Raw genomic sequence first — 22362 nt, 5'->3', positions numbered from 1 at the left:
GGACTTGAGACCCCCTGCTTACTCCCCCATGGCTGGGAGGGGTTCTTTGCACCAAACAATTTCCTCTCTGTCAGCTGTAAGGTATAACTTGCTTCCTCCCTCTCTTGCACAACAAAGTGGATGGAAAGAGATGGAAACTCTTCCACCTCTGTTACAGAAGATGAAGAGTTTCAAAACTCTTCTGAGGAGGCTTTAAACCCTCATCAGTGTCGAGTGGGATCTCCCTCAGGTGCTGCAGCTGCAGAGTTGGGTTATCCACTGCACAGGGTCTCCATACTTGGTTCCTGTGTGTTGGTGGTGCAGATGTCCAGGGGATGGGAAGGTGCAGGTGACAGAGCTGCTGCCTTGTCTTCCTGCAGATCCTGACAGGCGAGGACTGGAACGAGGTGATGTACAACGGCATCCGCTCCCAGGGAGGCGTGCGCTCAGGGATGTGGTCCTCCATCTACTTCATCGTCCTCACCTTGTTTGGAAACTGTATCCACTGGGCTGCTGTGCTTTTAGTGGTGACAACCCCGTCTCCTCACCTTGTCTAGGGGCGTCCCCCTCCCCATTTGCTGCTCCTTCTTCCCCTCCCAACTGAGGGAGACCCACCACACACGTGTGGCAGCGCTGGGTATCCCAAAGGCAGAGAAGGAGCTGAGGGCTGTTTCTGTGGGATGGGAGAGGAGTTTGTGCCTTTGCCTGAGCTGGCGAGGAGCTGTCAAGGCCACCCTCCCCTGGGAGCTGCAGATACACATGTCCTTAACACACGGCTTGTGCATCCTTAGCTGCTCTCAGATACTCTGCTGAACGTCTTCTTGGCCATTGCTGTGGACAACCTGGCCAATGCTCAAGAGCTCACCAAGGTATGTTCCTGCTGCTCCTTTTCCTTCTCTCATGGAGAGAGTGGGGGAAAAGCCATTTAGGCTTTGATTTAGGAAAATACTTAAACCTGCTGGTCTTTCCAGGAACGCCCATGCTTCAAGCATGGCTTTAACTATTTCTCCATTTAAACTCCCCGGTCCTGTTTGCCACCAGTCAGATCGAGATAACCCTCATCTGTTGGATGGGATCTCATGTGGGGACTGTTATCTGCCCGAGCACTCTGGAGATGTGGAGTGGGAAGCATTTCCCAGTGGTGTCAATATTTATTCCCCATCTGCCTACAGGGCAGAGGATGTGATTTAGGATGCAATCTAGGCTGGTGCTTAGCTGCTTTTAAGACCACGCTGGGAAATATTCGGGGAATGCTAAATTGTTGGGGCACCATCTGGATAATGGTGAGTAGGAGAGAGCTGCAAGGGTTGTTGCCACTCTTTGGAGCAGAGCAGTGATCCTGTGGCGCCCAGATTTTTGTAGAGCCCATGCTATTACTCGTGTCACTGGGGCTCATTGGGAGGCTTCCACGCTGGTGTAAATCGGACCCAAAATGGGGCATGGTGCTGGTTTGCCTGAGGGGTGTGTGCAGGGGTCCCTGTCCTCCCTCGGTGGGTGCAGATGGCCCTTCCAGGGGCTGCCGGCTGCCGCTGGGTGCGAGGGATGGGAGAGCCCCACGGGTACCAGCAGCATCAATTAAGAGAGCGCTGAGTTTTTGAAAAGGCTGAATGCTCACTAATGACTCCTAATGACATTCTTTGCTCTGGAGACACAACTGTACTCATTAAAGCAATCCGGTCTCCGCCGGGGTCATTCATGGATGCCTTACCTCCCACTCTGTTGGGGGGATGCCTGTCTAGCCCCTGTGGTTGTGAGGAAGGGAGGGCTGAGCTGGTCTGCACTGTCTGGGGTTGTTCCACCATGCTCAGCCCAGCTCTCACCTGGAGTGGGCTGGGTTCACTTATTTAAGCAGCACTGACGCCTTTGGGAAGATCTGGTGTAGTGGGGAACTTGCATCCCCATGGCACAAGGGAAACAAAGTGTCTCTGGAAGTATGGGTCCTCCTCTATCCCTCAAGCCTCGGCATCAAGGGTGGCCCTGTACATCCCTCACTGCTCCCGACGGCTGCGCTTTCCCTTGGAACCCCGGCATCCCACTGAGCAATGCCCATCTTTTCTCCGCAGGATGAGCAGGAGGAAGAGGAGGCCTTTAACCAGAAGCACGCCCTTCAGAAAGCCAAAGAAGTCAGCCCCATGTCTGCCCCAAACATGCCTGCTATCGAGTGAGTGACTCCCCAACACCACCCCAGTGACCCCCCGAGCCCAGCCAGGCTTAGAAGGGCACAGAGCTGCAGCAGAGCCTGGCATGGCTGGCTGGGAGGGCTGCCACAAGAAAAAGGGGTCCCCACATGGGATGACTCCCTCTCTGGGCATCTTCCTGAAGGTGCATGGAGGTCTAGGAGTGTGCTTCCCACGAGCAGCAGTGCTTTTAGGGAGGTGACAGCTTGGGGAACAGGTCACCAGGGAAGTCCTGAAATTCCCAACCTTTAGACCAAGCTGCAGTCTCAGTGCTTGGGCATGGCAAAAATATGATAAAAGAGGCTTTCTGCCCCAAATATAGAGCTCAAGCACTCAGGGCTGATGGTAGGAGGCTGGGGGGAGGAAGGTATTTCAAGTTATTCTTGAGGAGGGGTGATATTTGTTCCTGGGGAGTGTTTCTTCATGGCAGAGCTGCAGGAGAGCAGCCAGGGCTGGGTGAGAAGGGAGCAGCGGTGTCACAAATCCCCCTCAGGCTCCTTCCTTGGGAGTGAAAGCAGTTAGGAAAGATGGAGCAGTTTTGTGAAACCATGTTTGCTTGTACAAAAATTTGATTTGGGCGAGAAAAAAAAGCCCCAAACCACATAAAGCTCCAGCGTGGTGTTAAGAAGCCTCATCTCTGCATTTCAGCAGGAGAAAATTCTGTTTTTCCCTTCCTATATGCCTTTTTTCTCTTTATTTTGAGGTGTCATATGGTCTAAATCACATAAAACTTTCAAAGTCAACATTGGAACGAGGCGTTTTGATTTGTTTCCCAAAACAGTACATTTCAGTACAGCTGAAGGGATTTTTTTTTCCCTCTTCTTTTTTTTTTTTTTTTTTTTTTAATAGAATCCCTTCCCAGGGAATTTTAGGTTTTGTTATGCTTTGAAACCCAGCCAAGCTCATATACGGCAGAATCTCTTGCAGATTTGCTGAGAGAAACTGCTGTCTTCAGGCGAGTGCTTATCTGGGGGGGTCAGAGGCAGCGTTGGGAACAGCCCCCTCCCTGGTTTGGCAGTGGTGGGATGCTGTGGTCCCGCATCCTGCATGGTTTTAGGGGCAGCAGGAATGGGGGGGGTGCTTGTAAGCCCTGCCTGATGCCCCAGCAGCCGCAGATTTCGCCCTGGTTTGGGGGTGATGGGATGTTCATAATAAATCCGTGTGTGGCCAAGTATTAGGGGAGTTTAGGGGAGAGGTGGTGGAGTCTGTATGTTGGCTCTGTTTCTGGATACCAGTGGGAATGTGTTGGATAAAGCGAGGGAATAGAGAGCTTTAGGCTGCAGAAGAGGCTGAGGAATGGGCAGATAGGAGAGAGGAAGGGGGGAGATGGAATATATTAGGGCAGTAAAGGATTTGCCCACACTGCACATCCCTGATAGAGCTTTGCAGTCATTGTCAGACAGAGCTGGGTGGGAAAACAGATCTTTTTAACCTCTCCTTGTTGTTCTGGTGGCATTGAAAGGGGAGGTATTGATATTCACAGGGCTTTTTTCCAGCTCCTCCCACTCACCAGGATGGATTGGGGTCAGGGCCAGGCAGTGCGATGCCATGGGTTAGGCTTGATGGTTTTGTCAGCCTCAGGTGTGCTTTTGGTGGTGCTGTGCTTGTGCCAGCAGCTGGGGAGGGACAGTGGGGACAACACAGTGGTGGACAAGGCAGAGCAGAGCTGGCACAGAAGGGCTGCTGGGAGCTCAGAGCCGGGCTCTGCCTTTGGGTGTGCACGGACGCAGATGGCTCCATTTCCGTGCGGGTACCTGGTGCAGGCATCTTCGTGCAGGCGTTCCTGCCTGCGGAGAGGCCCGGCGGCGTGGGGATGGATGGGTGCTCCCACGTGGCCAGGCTGGCAGGGGTGGCCACGGTGCCCGTCGGAGCACTGTGTTCGGAGCTGGGCGCAGATGGTCGGGGCTGCTCGGCGTGGGGGCGGCCGGATGGGCGCGTGCGGGCGCTGTCGCGCGTCGGTGCTGAATGCGCTGCGTGGATGCATCTGGAGGCTCCGCCACTTGTTGTGGGAATGTTGTGGGTGCCTGCAGCTCCATCCCTGCCTCGAGCATGGCACTGGGCCCACCCCATGCATGGGGCTCCATGGAGACCATAATCACCGGCGTGACTGGAGCACCTCTCCTGTGAGCTCAGGCTGGGAGGATTGAGGTTGTTCAGCCTGGAGACCTTAGAGCACCTTCCAGTACCTCAAGGGCTACGAGAGAGCTGAAGAGAGACTTCTAAAAAGGTGGTTTTCTGACAAGCGATAGGACAAGGGGGAATGTCTTCAAACTGTTAGGAAGTGGTCACAACGCCAAGCCTGTGAGAGCTCGAGAAGCATTTGGACAATGCTCTCAGGCACATGGTGGGATTCTTGGGGTAGTCCTGTGCAGGGCCAGGAGCTGGATTCAATGATCCTTGTGGGTCCCTTCAAACTCAGAATGTTCTTTGTTTCTGTGATTGCATAGTCTCAGGGCAGCTTTCTTGCAGCTGTGTGTATCTGAATCTTTTCTATGCGGATACAGAGGATAAAGCCTGGAATCTCCCCCACTGCTAATATGTGTGAAGGAGTGTGCCAGCCCTGTTAACTTGCCCTGTGTGGGGGCTGCTCAGGTGACAGGAGCTCTGTGGCATCGCAACCTGGGCTTGTGCCTCATGTTTGCTGGGGAACTTCACGTTCCCCTCTGTGCTCCCAGGGCAGCATCAATCCACGGTGATGGCTCTGAGCAGCTCGAGGCTGGCCTGATGCATGGCTTCCTCTTTCCAATTGCTGCGTTTTTCTTGGGAGAAGTGAATTTGGAGCAGTTTGAGACAGCTGTTAAATATCCAAGGATGTCTCGGAGCTTCTGAAGGACTGGAGCCTGCACTGCTCTCCTGGTGCACAGTGTGGGGAAGGCTCCCAGGGAACGGAGTGTCAGCGTGAGTGTGGGCAGCCTGTGACCAGTGTGCCGGGGGGGGGCTCACTGGGAATGTGCAGGGCCAGGATGAGGCTGCTGCCCTGACCGGCTGCCCAGGGAGGGGGAACAGCTCTCTGCGCTGCCCACAGGAGTGGAAGGAGGGGATTGAACCCGTTTGTTTTTCCTTCCCAGAAGAGACAGGCGGAGGAGACACCACATGTCGATGTGGGAGCCACGCAGCAGCCACCTGTATGTGGGCGGCGGGGGCGCGTGTCCGTCTGTGGCTCCTGTGCTGTCTGTGCGTCCGCGGGGCCGGGGCACACCCCGCTCCCCTCCGGCCTCCCCGGCAGGGATGGGAGTGGGAACTGTGTGTGTGTGTGTGTGTGCTGTATCCGTGTGCCCCCGTGCTCCCCGTCCGTGTGTGCGCGGCTCGGTGTGTGCCGATCCCCCGCGCGTGGTGCCGTGCTGCCGGCGCCTGTCGCTCCCCATGGGTGTGCGGTGGGGTGTGAGCAGTGCCCGTGCCCGTGTGTGCTCCTGGGTGTTTCCCTGTGCCGCGGGGGTGTCGGGAAGGGCACGTCTGTCTTCTCCTGGGTGTTGTTTTACGACACTGCAAAGGTTTCGTGGCATAGCCCAGCTCTCCACATAGAGAAGCCCAGTGCAGCTCCTTCCCCCCAGACAGTCAAAACTGCTGCTCCTAAAGCCTCAGGGCAGGCTTTCTACCCGGGATGTGCTGGGAGAGAGGCAAGGAGAGGTCTCTGGATGCAGCAAGAGGGCTTGGCCCATATTTAAGGTGTCCCCAGGCAATCACACAAAAGGAAGGTGGTCCCTGCCTGTCTGGGATAGGGCAAGCCAGGATGCTTGGCTTGTCTTCTTCTCCCAGAAGCTGGACATGCTGCCTGAAAGCTTCAGGGCAGCAGTGAGGCTACTGGGGCTGGTCATCCATCAGCCTGATGACTTCTGAAAGGGCACAAGCACAGCCTCAGCCCTGTTTCCAGCCCCTGCCAGCACCAGAGAGAGACTGATGGAGTCTCAGCACAGCCTGTAACCCTGGTGGTGGCACTTCCTTCTCCCTGGGATTCCCAAATTAAATCCAGGGTGGGTGCTCCACCGGGGGATGGTGTGGACAGCCAGGATGGTGACCCCTCGCTGTCCCCCGTTGCAGGCGGGAGCGGCGCCGGCGGCACCACATGTCAGTGTGGGAGCAGCGCACAAGCCAGCTGCGCCGGCACATGCAGATGTCCAGCCAGGAGGGCATCAACAAGGATGAGCCGCCCCTCATCAATCCCCACGCCAGCATCTTCCGCAGGAAGAAACCTGGGGATGGCGTCACCCTGGAGAAATGCACCGAGGAGCAGGGGAAGGGTGAGCGGCCGCTGGCCGAGGGACCTGAGCAGCCAGTCCCAGGGGCCAACCCCAGCGGTGGTGAGGACAGGACATCGCCCCGGGCCAAGCGGGACAAGGACATGTGGCAGCAGAAATCTTGCCATGGGAACTGTGAGCCAGGAGAACAGGATGGGGCAGGAGGCAGCATCGAGGACAGGGCCAGGATGAGGCAGAGCCAGCGGCGCAGCCGGCACCGCAGAGCCCGCATGGAGGGCAAGGACACGGCTGGCATCTTGGGGAGCCGCTCGGCCAGCCAGGAGATGGGGCTGGAGGAGGCCAGCACCGTGGAGGGGGCACAGGACGGGGACCGGCGTGGGGACGTGGCTGCAGCAGAGGCGCTGATTCCGGGGGAGCCAGAGGCGAGCGGGGAGTCCATCAGGTTGGTACCTGCAGAGAGCATCTTGCCCTTCCCACAGCTCCTCATATTCTCTTCTCCTCATATCCCCGTATCTTCTCACACCTCTTTTTCTCCCCCGTCTCTCCTGCAGGACAAACGGGGTCCCTGCTGGCGATGCCGATCTGATTGGGAGCGCCAAGAAGGGGAGCCCCCCACACGCCGGAACTGAGCTCTCCCAGGGGAAGACGGGCAACCTGATGGAGCAGGACTGCAGCAGCCCAGACACCAGTGAGCAGGCGCTGCTGGAGCCCAGCCGCACCGTGAGCCTCAGCGAGCCCGACCTCTCCTCCATCACCCCCAACACCGAGAAGGCCACTGAGAGCACGGCCATCATGATCGATGTCCACGACTCCGCTGTGGTACAGAGTGAGGACCTGTCTCTCTTTCCTGAGCCCCTCTCCCAGCCCTTGGGGACTCTGCAGGGATGGAAAGCTGCTTGCACGGCTTTTCCTATCCACATCCATCAGCTGGGGGGGATCTCCTTGCTGCTCCTTGCAGCACCTCCCTCCAGCAACCCAGTTTTGCAGGGGAGCCCAAATGCTGATGTGCCAGCATCCCCTGGGGCCCATGTCCCTTTCTCACCTCTTTCCATCCACCCCTTCATCTGATGCCTCATTTCCCCTTCCTCTCTGCCTGGGCAAAACTCTTGTATTCCCTGTTCTTCCTGGCACATCTGTAGCCTCCGGCAGCTTGCTGTCACTCAAACCCCTTAGCAGCATCCTCGCTGTCAAGGTGAGCTGCTTTAAACAGTGTTAGTAGTTAACCAGCAAGGTGAAAACTGGCCTTGTTAAACCCTTTTCACCTGCTCCATCCCAGCAGCTCGTGTGTTTTCTTCCTGCCTAGTCCCTCTCCCTGTAACAGCACAGGGATTCAGAGCAGGAAGGAGAGGGTTGCCCGGGTGGCAGGGACACCCCAGGGTGTTGTCTGGGTGCAAGGCCAGGCAAAGGCTCTCGCTTTCCTGCAGTTAGCAACAAGACAGATGGTGAAGCCAGCCCCTTAAAGGAGGCTGAGACCAAAGAGGATGAGGAAGAAATGGAGAAGAAGAAGCAGAAGAAGGAAAAGAGCAAAACGGGCAAAGCGATGGTGCCGCACAGCTCCATGTTCATCTTCAGCACCACCAACCCGTGAGATGTTTTTTCAGACTGGGGCTGGGGAGGGCTGCAAGGGGAAGGACCCCAGATGTCACCAAAGACAGGGAATTCCTGTGGGAAGGGAGCTGAATACCTCCCAAACAGTCTTGATAAGCAGCCACAGTGTTCCCCAAGCCCCACATTGCTCTCTCTCTGTGGCAGCCATGCTCATGGCTCTCTCTCCCAGCTGCTGATTGCTAAGCTGGGATTTTTATTCATTGATTGTTATATTTACCTGCAGTTTTCTGCACCACTGTAGCTCTTCCCCAGCTCCAGCAGCCTGGAAGAGTAAGCACCCCAGTTTCTCAAGGACTCTCTCCCTGCCTGGCTGTGGGGCTGAGATGGCTGAGAAGAGGGATCAACAAGTCCAAATACCCCTTGGGCTCCCTTCTTTTGCTCCTCAGACTTTGCTGCCCATCTTCCCACCCTGGAAGGCAGCAATATGGGGTGGGCTTTGCATGTGGGCTGTGGCTGGGGCCTGCCAAGGGCTCACAGGTGGGATGTGGGCTTTGTCCCTGCAGGGTGAGGAGGGCCTGCCACTACATCGTGAACCTGCGCTACTTCGAGATGTGCATCCTCCTGGTGATCGCCGCCAGCAGCATCGCCCTCGCCGCCGAGGATCCCGTCCTCACCAACTCCGACCGCAACAAAGTGATTGCAACCCCCTCCTGCTCCCCCCACCAGTGCAGGCAGAGCTCCTGTAGGATTTTAGCTCCCCGTGCTGGGGTGCTGGTCAGGGCAGCCAGCGGCGGCACTTGCACCACACCATGGAATCTGACTTTTTCCCCATCACTTTCCTTTATAAACGATGGGAATCACTCTCAGCTTCCCACATGTGAGGTTTAGAGCCTGGGGAGGGACCAGGATGCCTGGTCAGCTGTAAAGCGGCTTGAACTTTATGCTGGTATGGACATTGGTATGGGGCACATGCTCCTGGCTAGCATCATCATTTCCAAGCCATTTGCATGGGGAATGATTCCCTCCTGCCTGCACAGGCTGGGTTTAGGGCTGTCATGAACTCTTAGGGACCAGGCTGAGTTTGGGACAAGCAAACCAACCCCGTGTCTGCCCCTGAGCCAGGCAAGCTGCAGCATCTGGGTGTCTGGGTGGGCAGGGTTTGCTCAGCAGCAGCTGCAGAGCACCTGTGCCCTTTCTTTGCAGGTCCTGAGGTATTTTGATTACGTCTTCACTGGCGTCTTCACCTTTGAGATGGTGATCAAGGTAAGAGCCCTGACAGGCTGCAGCATCCCTGCAGCCAGTGGGAAATAGCTCGGTTTTGCAGTTCTGGTCCTAAATTTAGGTGGTGGAGACCTTAAAGTCTGGTTCTCAGCAGTGGTGGTCTGGAGTGCTCAGCGCCTCCTTTATCAGCCTCAAGGCTTCCACAAAATATGAAGTCCTACACCCAGGACACCGGGAAGAGTCTGCAGTGTCCCTGTCCCCCAGCTTGTCCCTTCCACTTGATGTCTGAGCTACTCATTCCCTGCCTGTTTTTCTCTCTGTCACTCCCCTCCAGATGATTGATCAGGGCTTGATCCTGCAGGATGGCTCCTACTTCCGGGACCTCTGGAACATCCTGGATTTCATCGTGGTGGTGGGAGCACTGGTGGCTTTTGCCTTGGCGTAAGTGGCCATTGTCCTTGTCAGCTCCCTGCCTTCCCTTGGCTGGGGTGGGAGAAGGATGCAGCCATGTGTCATGGCTACTAGACTCTGATTTCATTTTGTATTTTATTTCTCTGCACCCTTCTGCTCTGCTTCTGGGATGGCTCCTGGCAGTGGTGTGTGGCTGCTCTACAGATTATTTCTCCTTGTTTGTCAGAAGCTGGTGAGCAAGCAGGCAGGGAGCAAGGCAAGGCAAGCTGGAGATGCTAGGAGGAAGTTGGTGGTGAAAGTGGATTTGAAACAGCAGAAGGGGCTGTTAGAGAGAGGGAAAATGGCCTAAGGGTGTCAGAGCTGGAGTTATACACCTGCTATGAATCTTGGGGTGCACAGAGACAGCAAAAGCAGCAGCCTGCCAGGTGGAGCTGCTCTCTGAACATGTTTGTGCTGGAAATGGTACCCCTGGCTGGTAACTTTTCCTCTGGTCTGAGGGGGACATTGCTCTGGAGCCCTGCAGGAATGGCGGTGAGGCCAGTGGGGTTTGTGCCAGCGTCTTCTGTGGCATCATGGAGAGGGCTGTGTGCTTGCCCTGTAGTGTCCCCACCGAGCATTGCTTTGAGATTGGGCTCTGGTACAGAGCTTGTGGCACCTGTGGGTACTGGGATGTCCATGGTGCCCATGCCACGGAGGGCAGGAGCACCCAGGAATGAGTTTCCTGCTGCTCTGTTGTCCCCTGTGCTGCTGGCTGGGGCAGGTGGTGCAGTGAGCACAGGGAGGGATGTGTGGTGCCAAGGTGATGCTTGCAGGAAAGGGGCATCCCCTGGTCCCCAGGTCCCTGTACCTCATTGGTGCCCAAGGAAGGAGATGAGGAGAGAGGAGAGGCTCAGGCTTCTTTGTCATGCTGTTGTTCTCTCTTTGTGCCTCTGACACTGGCAGCAGTGGCTGGTGAAAGGGGAGGGCCTGGCAGCCACGCAGACAGGAGCCTTGGCCTTGTCCACAGCTCAGGTACCATGCGGGGCTCTCGGGGTGGCTGGGTCCGAGCCCCGAGGTCGCTCAATGGATTACAGCCTGTAATCCATCCCTCCCATCTCACCCTGGACTGGGCAGCAGCTCCTTCTCCTGGTTCTCACCCACTTGTACGCCCCCTGGCTCGTTGCTTGTTCCTTCCTCACCCTCCTACCCCATTCCTCACCCGGTGCTTTCAGCCCCTGCTCGCTCCTCAGGAAGAGCATGGGAGAATTCAGTTCACTCAGCACAGGGATGAAGCAGCCCCTGGGCAGGGCAGGGGGCTGACCGCAGACCCTGGCATGGGGAAGGGGCATGGGGCAGGTTTGCTGGCTGGGGACAATGCTCTGAGCCTCTGGAAGGCCACACAGGCCACCATGAGGGTGGATCGAGCATCTCCAGGGCCTGGCTGATCCCTCCTCTGCCAGGGCAGCCCCTCAGAGTGTGCCTGCAGGGCGCAAGGGCATCAGCAGCCTGAAGATGCACTGAGTGGTTTGACGAGGAGGACAAGGGAGCCTTTTCCTTCCAAGGCAACTTCCATCAAGAATTTTGATGGCTGAAGGAGCACAGGTTGTTGGCTCAGCCTGCTCCTGGGTGAACGGATGTCCTCACCAATGTACAGTAATCGTTTACTGTCCCCTTGCCCTCACCCCATGAGGGTGGCAAAATTCCTGTGGTGGCCCCTGGAGATGGCAGGGCCCAGCATCGAGCATGTGGGGAAGCTGCCTGGCACCTTCCAGCCCTGCTTGCCACCTGCCTGCCTTCACCCATCCTCCCGAGGGACGGACGTTCCCTCTGGGCATGGGACAGCTGAATTCTCGAAAGTGAGCACCCCCATCAGCCGTGGCACCAAAGCCCTTCCCGTGGAGAAGGCCTTGGTGTCTCCACACACGTTTACAGCAAGCATTGGTGTCTCCTCCTCTGTCTTGTAGCCATAGCTGGGTAGATACTGAGCTGCTTGTGCCATGGACGGGGAGCTCTTTATAATGTAAACCTGCAGGATTGTCCGTCTGCCCCACCTCCAGCGTGGCTCCTGCTGGAGGAGATGATCTCATGCCTTCAGGAGTGAAAGGAACAAAGGCACCACGGCGATTTCCGATGGGTTCATACATTATAAAGCATTTATCAGAACACCTGCCTCTCCCCTCAGCAGCGCAGCACCGCCACAGCCGCGGGAGCTGCAGGATGTTCGCCAGCTCTCCATGTCCCAGCCCGCCACTCTCCCTCCCACCCTCCCTCCTGGTCTCCAGGGGAAAACTCTGGTGGTGATGTTTCAATCCGTCTCCTTTTCTTCTTCCTCTGTGAGCTCTTTGACGTGGGGCAAGGGCAGGGGGAGTGTCCTCCTTCTCCTTCTCCTCTCCTCCATGGTGCTGGGTGGGAAGAGCAACGCCCATGGAGCAGTGGCAGTGATTACCTGGATGAGAGCAGCTGGTGATTGAGTCCAGAACATCCCAGCAGGAGTGTTGGGATGTGCCATGCAGGTTTCCCGTCCCTTTTGCCTCCCCTCTGCGCGCTGGTTTTCCCACAGGGGTCCTGGGTGGCTCTGGGCACAGCAGGAGGTCTTCGAGCTGGTTCAGTAGTGCCACCATCACCCCCTGGCTGTCTGTGCCATGTCCAAATCACTGATAATGAAGTGTCCACCCACAAAGGCATCTCTCTGTGTGCCATTGTGGCTTGTCCACTGCTCCCTCAGAGCCCACACATCCTGAGAGAGAGGCTATCTCCATTAACCATAGCTCTCCACATGGAAAGCTAATACATCAATCTGTGCACGGCCTAAATAAAAAGCTGTAAATCTCCAAAGAGTTCAAATTAAATTAGCTGAAACAACCAGAACCACAACTAAAGACCCTGCTCGCCTTTGCATCCCTCCAAGGAGGCATTTCACAGCAGTTTTGCAGCGCTGCCCAGAGGCGGTGAAAAGGTTGCTGGAGAGGTTGAGGGGTCAGTGTGGAGCCCTTGCCCTTGATGTGCAAGGGCAGATTACCCAGAAGAGGTGTCTCTTTCCTTGCAGCATCTCCTTGTGCCCATCGGCACCAGGATCTGGAAGCAAGAAGGACACATATGTACTGCAAAATAACCTGGTGTGAGGCAGGTCAGGACAGAGGTCCCACCACAGAAGTGCTGCAAAGTTAGATTGTCACCTTTTCAGCACACCTCCCACATGTTGGACCTACACACAGCCAGGGGCTGGGATTAGTTTCATGTGTTCTAGGAAATGTTTTACTTGTAGGCTTTGCCCCCAGTGCTGAGCACTCTGTGTGCGCGTGGCAGGGGCTTGGCTGAAACAGGGACAGGGGCTTGGTTACAACCAGGGACCTTGGAGCCCACCTTGGCTTGTCCAAGTGAGTGTCCTGCTGGCTTGCAGGAGATCCTGCACTGCAGCTCAGGCTGTTAATCAGCAGAGTTCTCAATAGAGGTGATTTAGCAGAATTTGGATGGGAACTATTGTGGCTTTGCAGGTAGATTCCCCTGGAGGCTCCTGCCTTTGGCTCATGGTCCCCCCACCACTTCTGGCTGAGGAGGACCATGTGCCTTCCTGCTGCTGCCCACTGTCCTACCCCATGCAGGTTCCTCTTGCAGCAGAGCTTTCACTGTGTGCCCTCCCCCACCCAAAACCTCCAGCAGGGAGGGCAGGAGGGGCTTCTGGATGAGTACCTCCCTGGAGATGTGCCCCCATCCTGAAGGGCACAACGTGGTCTACTCATCGTGCCTTTCACCCAAGGTCTGGGGTGGTGGACAGCTGCTGCAGGGTCCCCATGCAGCTCCCATGACGCCTTTCTTACCTTCCTCCTCTCTTTCTTTTTCTGCTGGTGCTGCTTGGTGGCTGCTGGGCTGGATCACCGACAGGAATGCTTTGGGGTAACTATGGCACTCGAGATATTGCGGAATGCTGTTCCTTGGGAATGCAGGGGGATGGGTGCAGGTGGATGTCAGTCTGTCCGACACCTGAGCTGACCCTTAGCTGCATTTTCAGGGACTGCAGCACGCTGCTCTGCAGGCACTCCTGAGTGAGATCCTGAAGAGATCCCCCCTCAGCAGATGTCAGCCACTGCAGTTGGGGTGTGCTTGGTAACAACTTGCACCAGCTGAGTGCTGCCCTCAAACCCTCACTCCCATCCCTCAGTCAGATGTCCCAGCCCCTTATCCAGGCCCTGATCCTCAGCAAAGGAGGAGCAAAGTGAGTCCTAGGTCTGTTTGAACAGTTGCTTCCCATGCGTGTGAGGGCTGTGCTCCCAGGGAGGACTATTAATGAGTGGTTTTGTTTACATCTCATAATGATTAAGCCCATTATTGTACTCCCTGTTGCATTAACCCTCGCCAAGGAGCTGTGTAATTGGGAGCATCTTTTGTTGCAAGTAATTTCCTTGACATTTTTCAAGGGTGCCTGGTGGATCCAAGCTGTGCCACCTTCACCAGGACCTCGCTGCTCCACCCTGAGATCCAGTCTTTAGTTAAAAGACAAGAAAAATCGCCCCTGGTATTGTGGTTGGGGAATAATCATCATTTTTGAGAAATGAGGGTCACGAGGGGGCTTTTCTAAAGAATTCTACTGGTAAGCTCTGCCTCCCTCAGCTGACTTGGGGTGAAGGCAAGAGTAGCCCTTGAGACTGTAGCGACTCTTCCAAGGGTCCAATCCGTCTGCCTTGGGCAGGGACCAAGACTCCCACTAGACCCAATTGTTCAGGGCCCCACCCAACTTTCCCTGGAGCACTTCCAGGGGTGGGACACACATAATTTCCCTGGCAAGGTAGACCCCATTGAGTGCACCTCCCTCATTTTATTATGAACTTCTTGCAACTGATAGGAAAAAATTTGCAGTGGTGGCGACCCTGTACAAGCCCCATTTGCAAAGAGCATGTGCCTGAAGGAGGGAAGCAAACCTCCTTGTGCTGCCTTTGCCCTGCAAACCTCCTGGCACTGCCTGCCCCAGCCCTGGCATTGCTTCCCACAGCCAGGGGTTTGTTAAGGTCACTGGAAGGTTGCTGATCCCGGGAAAGAGAGGATTGCCTTGTTTTCCATGGCTGCTGGCTGTCAGCGCACGTGTTGGAGGAGCCGCGTTTAGGTGGGCTGAGCGCTCAGCGATCGCACGTTTGTGCCCCTCCTGTTCCCATCTTCACACGTGCTGGAGGGGTGTTGTCAGCAGTTTAATGCCTCAGGGCACCCCCAGGTCTACAGGGTTATTGTCTCTCTGTTTCATTTTTGGGTGCGTGTGCCTCCCTCCAACGTGGCAGGACCAACAAGGGCCGGGATATCAAGACCATCAAGTCTCTCCGTGTGCTGCGGGTATTGAGGCCCCTGAAAACCATCAAGAGACTGCCCAAGCTGAAGGTAATGAGCTCCATCTCCTGCCTTACATCCTCTTCTCCTGCATGGACTGCTGGGAGCAGGGGTCACACACAGTGATTTGTTTGTGAGCGATCAACAAGTTGTTTTCAAAGCTTTTTGTATGTTTTAGGAGCCCAGTCTGCAACCACAACACCCTTCAGGCTGCTTCGTGTCTGGAGGTGCGATGAGTTATTAAAAGCAAGCCTGGACCACTGCAAGGTGTCCAGAAGTAGTTCCTCTGCAGGGAAAGTGGGGCTTGAGTGGACAAAATGGAGCAAAGCCCAGATGTGCTCCTGAAAAATAGGGCTGCCCTAGTTTTGGATAGCTCAAGTCTCTTTCCAAAGTCTGCAATCTTTCCCACTAGAGCAGCTTGCCAACAACTCGGGGTGTCGTGTGCTGTGCTGTCATGGTGTTGCACTGGAGAGGGATTTCCCATCTCAATAATGGGATTATTTCTGCATCACAGGTAGGATTATCAATTTCCCTACCTTAGCTGATAGGGTACAGAGCCAAAAAAAGAGTATGAGACACATTAAGTCCTTTTTTCTTACTTGTAAGTGGTTTGGCTGATTGATGAGAGCCAGGGTGGCAGCCCAGAAATGGGGTTTGACCCCAGCTTTTCTTCCTGATCAGTGGATGGAGTCAGCCCATGTCAGTTCATTTCTGGAAGTGCCTGTCTTCACCATGAAACAGGGATAAGGACAATCCCCACTCAAAGTGCTGTGAGAACCAGGTCTGAGAGCACTAAGGGACGTGCTGCTGTGGCAGGCAGAGGTATTTGCTCTGCCTTGTTATTTGGGGTGATGCAAAATGATGAAGTGTTTAGTAATTAGTCTTGAGTGTTGCTAATTGCATCATTAGGATGGTCCCCTGTCTGCTTCCCTGGTTGCAGAGAACACTGAGGCTACAAATATCCATCCCTGGTGCTGTCTCCGGGGCTGCATGGTGCCTACATGTGTGCTGTGGGTACTCTGGGCATTAACCTCATTCACAAAACAGCTTTTGGCGTGGGAGAAGGCCCAGCTCTTTCCCTCTTTTCCCACCAAGTATCCTGGTCTTGGTCCTGCCCTTTGCCAGGGCTGTGGGTTCCCCAGGGTGAGCTCTGCCATCAATTTCAGGCCGTTTTTGACTGCGTTGTGACATCTCTCAAGAACGTCTTCAACATCCTCATTGTCTACAAGCTCTTCATGTTCATCTTTGCTGTCATCGCCGTGCAGCTCTTCAAGGGGAAGTTCTTCTACTGCACTGACAGCTCGAAGGACACGCAGAAGGACTGCATGTAGGTGCCCCATGCAGTGGGTCTGGTGCTGCTGACCCCTCTGGCAGGGGCAGGGTGCTGGGTCATGTCTGCTGTGGCTCCCCATTAAGTCCTTGGCCATGACTTGCTCATGGGGTGGATGGCATGGGCTGAGCCCAGTCCCCAGTGCTGTGTCCCATCCTTCTATGGGGTGCAGAGGCCCTCAATTCGCTCCTGTTCTTTCCTCTTTCTCTCTTCTGTTTTACTTTCCCCTTCTCTCTCCCCTTCCTCATGGCTGTTACCCAATTTCTCCCCACTTCTCCCTGCGGGAGGAAGGGTGACCCCTGCACAAATCCACACTACCCCCAGGGTTCAAACCCACCATCCCATACTCTGGCAACCCAAAACCCAAGGTCGCTCTCCCTCCCAACCTTGCAGAGGGAACTACGTGGACCACGAGAAGAACAAGATGGAGGTGAAATGCCGGGAGTGGAAGCGGCACGAGTTTCACTATGACAATATCATCTGGGCTCTGCTCACCCTGTTCACAGTGTCCACTGGCGAGGGGTGGCCCCAGTGAGTATTCTGCTCAGTCTGTCCCCTTGAATAGGGATGGTCACATTCCTGTTGGGGTGGTCAGGTTACACCCAGTGGGATTGAGGGAGGAGCTGCTGAGCAGGGGGTGGAGAAGAATAACAAATTATACCAGCACAGCAGAGCCTTTAGCCCCGCTATGAGGCTGGGGCCGTGGCTGGGGTTAGCTTCTTCCTTAAGGAGCGAATGATGGATAATCCCTTTTCTGCATGGCCCAGCGATATATTTTAGGTCAATATTAGGGATAACAGTAGGACTAGACCTCTAAATTGGGCAATATTTTTCTCTGTGTGCAGAGCACAGGAAAATCCATTTTTCATCAGGGACACAGCAAAGCACCGTAAAACAAGCTGTAGCCATTTAAAAGGGTCATCCTTGAAAACAGATTAGGACAGAGCTTTACCTTGTCATTACACAAGCATGGACAGACAGAGCTGGGTCCCATTGGAAGTGATGGACATATCCCTGGTTGCTTTTCTTCACCTCTCTGCCCACAGGGTGCTGCAGCACTCGGTGGATGTGACAGAGGAGGACCGTGGGCCCAGCCGCAGCAACCGCATGGAGATGTCCATTTTCTATGTCGTCTACTTTGTGGTCTTCCCTTTCTTCTTCGTCAACATTTTTGTGGCTCTCATCATCATCACATTCCAAGAGCAAGGAGACAAAATGATGGAGGAGTGCAGTCTGGAGAAAAACGAGGTATGGTCTGGGGAGGGGGAATGAGGACATTTCCATGGGGTTTTTAGCAGTTTGGGAGCTTGGAACTCCCTTGATATTGAAAAGGTGAGAAACCCATGAGCCAGCTCCCTTCCCAGATCATGGAGGAAAGAAGCACAGCAGCCAGCACCTCCCAGGTGTCCATGGGCCGGGGTCTGATGGGCGTTGTTTCGTTGCAGAGGGCCTGTATTGACTTTGCCATCAGCGCCAAGCCCCTGACGCGGTACATGCCCCAGAACAGACACACCTTCCAGTACCGCGTGTGGCACTTCGTGGTGTCCCCTTCCTTCGAGTACACCATCATGGCCATGATAGCGCTCAACACCGTGGTGCTCATGATGAAGGTGAGCTGGTGGTCAGAGTGAGTCTGTCCCCTTTGTTTAGAGCAGTGGGATCAATCAGGATGGGAGCAGAGGGTATTTTGGTTGTGGAGATGCTTTGAGACAGCGTCTGTGTGTGTATTCCCTTGGCACAGCCACTTGAAACAACACAGGACCCTGGAACTGGAGGTAGCATCTTTTCTAAAAGAAATGACCCAAATTATTTAGACCTCTTAACTACTGCAGGCAGATCTGGATTTGCTCTGTGCTCCCTTCTTAGATGAAATGGTATCTGTCCTGGGAGAGGGGTGGAGAGAGTAAGGAGGAGATGTTCTTGATGCCCCCAGGGCAAGGAACATGGACCGCCACAGGTCTGTCCTGAGGGAGGGGTGAAGAAAGGAAGGAATTCTTGAGGCAGCCAGGGCAGCAAACAGGGCGCTGTCGGGTCTGTGCTGGGACAGTCATCAGCCAAGAGGCTGGCAGGCCCCCTCCTGGCTAGCGCTGTCTCTGTTTCCATCAGTACTATTCTGCTCCATACACCTACGAGCTGGCCCTGAAGTACCTGAACATTGCCTTCACCATGGTGTTCTCCTTGGAGTGCGTCCTCAAGATCATCGCTTTCGGCTTCCTGGTGAGTGCCTGCTCCTGTTCTTTATGAGGGTGTTGATTTGCACTTTGGTAGTGCACAGATCACAGAGAGAAGGTGTTAATAATGTGAGGTTGCTGCTATGTATTTTGGATCCTGGCCTGAGAGCTCCTTTTAGGCTGGAATCCTTTGGTTCTCATTGCACTTCCCACTGCTGGATGCTGCTGGGGAAGCCACACTGGTGCTTTACTTCTTGCCTTGTGCTCTGTGCCTGGACCCTGCATGATCTGTGCTGCTGCTCTGTTAGAGCCTACTGCTGCTGCACTGCTGGTGGCTGTGCTCCCTTGTCCCCACAAGTCAGGAGGTGCTGGTGCACTTCTGTCCTTGGCCTGTACCAGTTGGACTACACCTGAGCAGCAGTGAGACCTCCCTGACTGATTCACAGTCCTCAAGTTCCCAGCTGCTCATTTGGGATTTGAAACCACAAATTGCTTTTTCTTCAGCTATTCTTTGCTGCTTATGGAAGATAAAGCCCACTCGCAGGAGGGTTTCTAGCCACCCTCCTTGCTCCCAGTAGCACCAGGCATGGTCACGTTCAGTCTTGCACCAGCTGCTGCACCAGTAGCAGGGGCTGAGAGGTGTTCAGGTGTCTGTGAAGAGGAGGGCAAAGCAGCCTGCTGGCTGCGAAGGTCAACATGACGAGGTGTTGCAGCCTGACCTGGGCTGTGGCTACTTTTCCTGCTCCCATTTGCCAGGGTGGTCTGTTGGATGCATGAATCATCTCCCAGGAGAAGCTGCTTGCTGCAGACATGCTCGGGTCTGCCACTGTCTCGGATACAGGACGATGTTCCGGACCACGGCTGCATACAAATGGACTGCGAGGTCTCCACTGTTGCCCATGAGCAGCTTTGGCCCATGGCTCAGCACCCTTCAGACCTGCCATCCCTGAGCTCAAATCCACATTCCCTCTCTCCTTTCTTTCACAGAATTATTTCCGGGACACCTGGAACATATTTGACTTCATCACGGTCATCGGCAGCATTACGGAGATCATCCTGACGGACACCAAGGTGAAGCAGGGGCTGGGAGCAGCAGGGTGTAGGGTGGTGGGGCAGGCTCCCATCTCCGTCTGACCCTCTAATCTCCTCCCAGCTGGTGAACACCAGCAGCTTCAACATGAGCTTCCTGAAGCTTTTCCGGGCTGCTCGGCTCATCAAGCTGCTCCGCCAGGGTTACACCATCCGCATCCTGCTCTGGACGTTTGTGCAGTCCTTCAAGGTCAGTCTCATTGGCAGCTGCTCCCAAAAAAAGGCTGTTCTCAAGGTCTTGTAGGAGACATGGATCAGCACAACTTACCTGTGTGTTTTGTACTCCTCTGGGGCTGGACCTGTGATTGATGAGATGACTCATCTGTTTCTCTTGCAGGCACTCCCCTATGTCTGCCTCCTGATTGCCATGCTTTTCTTCATCTATGCCATCATTGGGATGCAGGTGAGACAGACATGTCCGTGTGTATCCCTCTGGCACAGACAGTGACACCAACATGTCCCCAGCATTACACACAGGAGCAACCCTTGTGCCTGCCTGTCATTGCTGTGCCCACAGTGCCCAGGGAGGTGCCGAGGATGGAACAGCTTCTTTGGGAGCTGCAGGGCCACATGCCCTGGCGAAACTGCCATGGTCTTATTCAATCAAGTTCCACAACTGCCTTCCCAACTGGCACGTTTGGAGATATGGCCTTGGGGACTCAGCTGGGCATCTGCCATCCATCTTGTCCCTGTAGCTGCACCACTGATGGCATGTTTGGGTGCTCACATTTAGGGCCCTGCCACGACCTCCCAGCTGGTCAGGGGTCTGCAGAGCACAGGGAGACATCAGCTTCGCAGCTTCCAGATAGTGAATAAGAGGCACGCGAGCTGAAGCCCTCAGCTCCACACGTGCTGCGGGGCTGGCTCGCCTCTGCTCTGACTAAATCCCATGCTGGAGATGTGATAAAGCATCCTCAACGACGAGCACTGGGGATGTGGAGCTGCTCGATGAGCTGCTGCAGTATCAAAATCAGGAGCTGATTTTGAGGTGACAGTGGCCTCTGGCTTGTGCTGCTTGGCAGCGCTGCTGTTTAGGATCTTCCAGTGCCGTGACTGGTTTTTGCCACCCTGTCCTACACACCTCAGCACCAGCTCCAGGTGTTCCCCTAAACAGCCACCATCTGACTCAGCCCCCCTCCCTGCCGGGTGGTAGTATTAGATTTATTTTTTAATTTTTTTTTTAACACCATTGTGAACAAATCCCCAAGCAGTAAAGTCTGTGGGTGTTATTTGAGCAAAATAGCTGGAGGCAGAAAATATTCTACAATTACACATTCCAAAAAACCTGTACAGGGAAAAAATACTCTGCAGTTGGTGTATTTTTAGGTTCAGGGAAAGGGGAATAAATATTTAACTGTAATAACAGCACATTTTTCCAATTGCAGGCACTTTACGAATGTTCGTTATGTCTTACCACGGCCTTGGCTGAGGCTTGTTGTTAGAATATTGTCCATATTTTGATCTTTTTTGCATCTCTTGGCCCTGGGGATGATAGGGTCTGTCCCTCCCTCCCTGAGCCCTTCCCCACCCTGTTTGCACTGCTGTGCCCGACCCCAGCATCACGGACCAAGGGAAAAGCTCCTGTGAGTGTCCAGGGCTGTGACCCAGCACCCACCCAGGGTGGTGGGACTTTGTCCCTGCACCTCCAATATACTTGGGGCCACTGGGTGCCACATGGTGCTCAGATGGCACGGAGGGATGGATGTGGAATGGTTGGACTCAGCTGATCCAAGGCCCTCCCATGCTCCTGTTTCCATGTTAGCTCAGCCTCTCGCAGCCTTTGCCACCCACAGCAAATCCCTGCCAAGGAGAGGAGAGTCTCCTTCCCCGATGGCTGCCTGGCACCAGCTCCTTGGCACGCTGGCTGTGCACCAGCCTGTGTTTGCTGGGGTACTTTTCATGGAATCACAGTCAGAGAATGGTTTGGGTTAGAAGGGACTTTAAAGGCCATCTTTTCCAAACCCATGGCAGGGACATCTTCAACTAGATTGGGTTGCTCAGAGCCCTGTCCAGCCTGAGCTGGAATGTTTTCAAGGATCCAATGTGAACATGCAGCTGCTTCCCTGGCCGACAAGCTCTTGGCTGAAGAGCTGAGCCCTTTTTCTCCCTTCTGTAGGTTTTTGGCAATATCAAACTAGATGAGGAAAGCCACATTAACCGGCACAACAACTTCCGCAGCTTCTTGGGCTCCCTCATGCTCCTCTTCAGGTGAGCAGCCATGGAAAATGTTCCTCCGCATGCCAGAGAGGTGTTTAATTCGGGCATGGGGTGGTGAGGTTTCTCCTGGGAGCATCATGACTCCATCCTGTGCCACCATGAGCTGCTGACAGGGTTGTGTTGGGAACAGGAGTGCCACCGGAGAGGCGTGGCAGGAGATCATGCTGTCCTGCCTGGAGGGCAAAGGCTGCGAGCCGGACACGACGGCGACATCCGGGCAGAATGAGAACGAGCGCTGCGGCACCGACCTGGCCTACGTTTACTTTGTGTCCTTCATCTTCTTCTGCTCCTTCCTGGTGAGTTACTTCGTCTGAGAGCTCTGGGGATCCCCCTCGTCAGCACCCCAGTCATCAGGTCACCTTCCATCACCTTCCCACAATCACTCTTTCTTCTCTGCTCCCTCTCCCCCCACTTTCCTTTCTCTCTGCCTTTTTCCCTTTCATTTAGATGCTCAACCTGTTTGTGGCAGTCATCATGGACAACTTTGAATACCTGACACGGGATTCCTCCATCCTGGGCCCTCACCATCTGGATGAGTTTGTCCGGATCTGGGCAGAGTATGACCGAGCAGCGTGGTATGTAGCCAGCTCCTTCTCTCCCGAGCAACCTCTCAGAGCTGGTTTTAAACGAGGGTCTCTGCATTCTCCTACTGGACCCATAGTTCTCAGTGATGTCTGGCATAGTCAGGGATGTGCTGCTGTCACCTGTGGTCATTACAAGGGCAGCAGCTG

The 22362-nt window shown here is 54.8% G+C and overlaps 1 protein-coding gene across 10 annotated transcripts in view; it reads left to right on the top strand.

The window, feature by feature from the left end:
- CACNA1E (calcium voltage-gated channel subunit alpha1 E) overlaps nt 1-22362 on the top strand; it is a 129658-nt gene that overhangs the window by 90834 nt on the left and 16462 nt on the right. For 6 of the 10 annotated variants that reach the window (XM_032117413.1, XM_032117417.1, XM_032117416.1 and 3 more), the window contains 23 exons: nt 360-477; nt 781-848; nt 2043-2140; nt 5225-5281; nt 6195-6794; nt 6904-7178; nt 7777-7936; nt 8464-8593; nt 9104-9163; nt 9456-9562; nt 13394-13405; nt 14779-14875; nt 15991-16151; nt 16548-16685; nt 17201-17402; nt 17600-17764; nt 18261-18371; nt 19313-19396; nt 19479-19604; nt 19752-19817; nt 21531-21622; nt 21762-21927; nt 22079-22206. In XM_032117413.1, the coding sequence (XP_031973304.1) occupies nt 360-477; nt 781-848; nt 2043-2140; nt 5225-5281; nt 6195-6794; nt 6904-7178; nt 7777-7936; nt 8464-8593; nt 9104-9163; nt 9456-9562; nt 13394-13405; nt 14779-14875; nt 15991-16151; nt 16548-16685; nt 17201-17402; nt 17600-17764; nt 18261-18371; nt 19313-19396; nt 19479-19604; nt 19752-19817; nt 21531-21622; nt 21762-21927; nt 22079-22206 (3221 nt within the window). The remainder of the gene's footprint in view (nt 1-359; nt 478-780; nt 849-2042; nt 2141-5224; nt 5282-6194; nt 6795-6903; nt 7179-7776; nt 7937-8463; nt 8594-9103; nt 9164-9455; nt 9563-13393; nt 13406-14778; nt 14876-15990; nt 16152-16547; nt 16686-17200; nt 17403-17599; nt 17765-18260; nt 18372-19312; nt 19397-19478; nt 19605-19751; nt 19818-21530; nt 21623-21761; nt 21928-22078; nt 22207-22362) is intronic. The other 4 variants (XM_032117415.1, XM_032117414.1, XM_032117421.1 and 1 more) reach the window with 2 other exon arrangements.

The sequence above is a fragment of the Corvus moneduloides genome, chromosome 9 (genome assembly GCF_009650955.1).
Source record: "Corvus moneduloides isolate bCorMon1 chromosome 9, bCorMon1.pri, whole genome shotgun sequence".
NCBI classification, from domain to species: Eukaryota; Metazoa; Chordata; class Aves; order Passeriformes; family Corvidae; genus Corvus; species Corvus moneduloides.
This window is presented reverse-complemented; position numbering and strand designations above follow the sequence as displayed.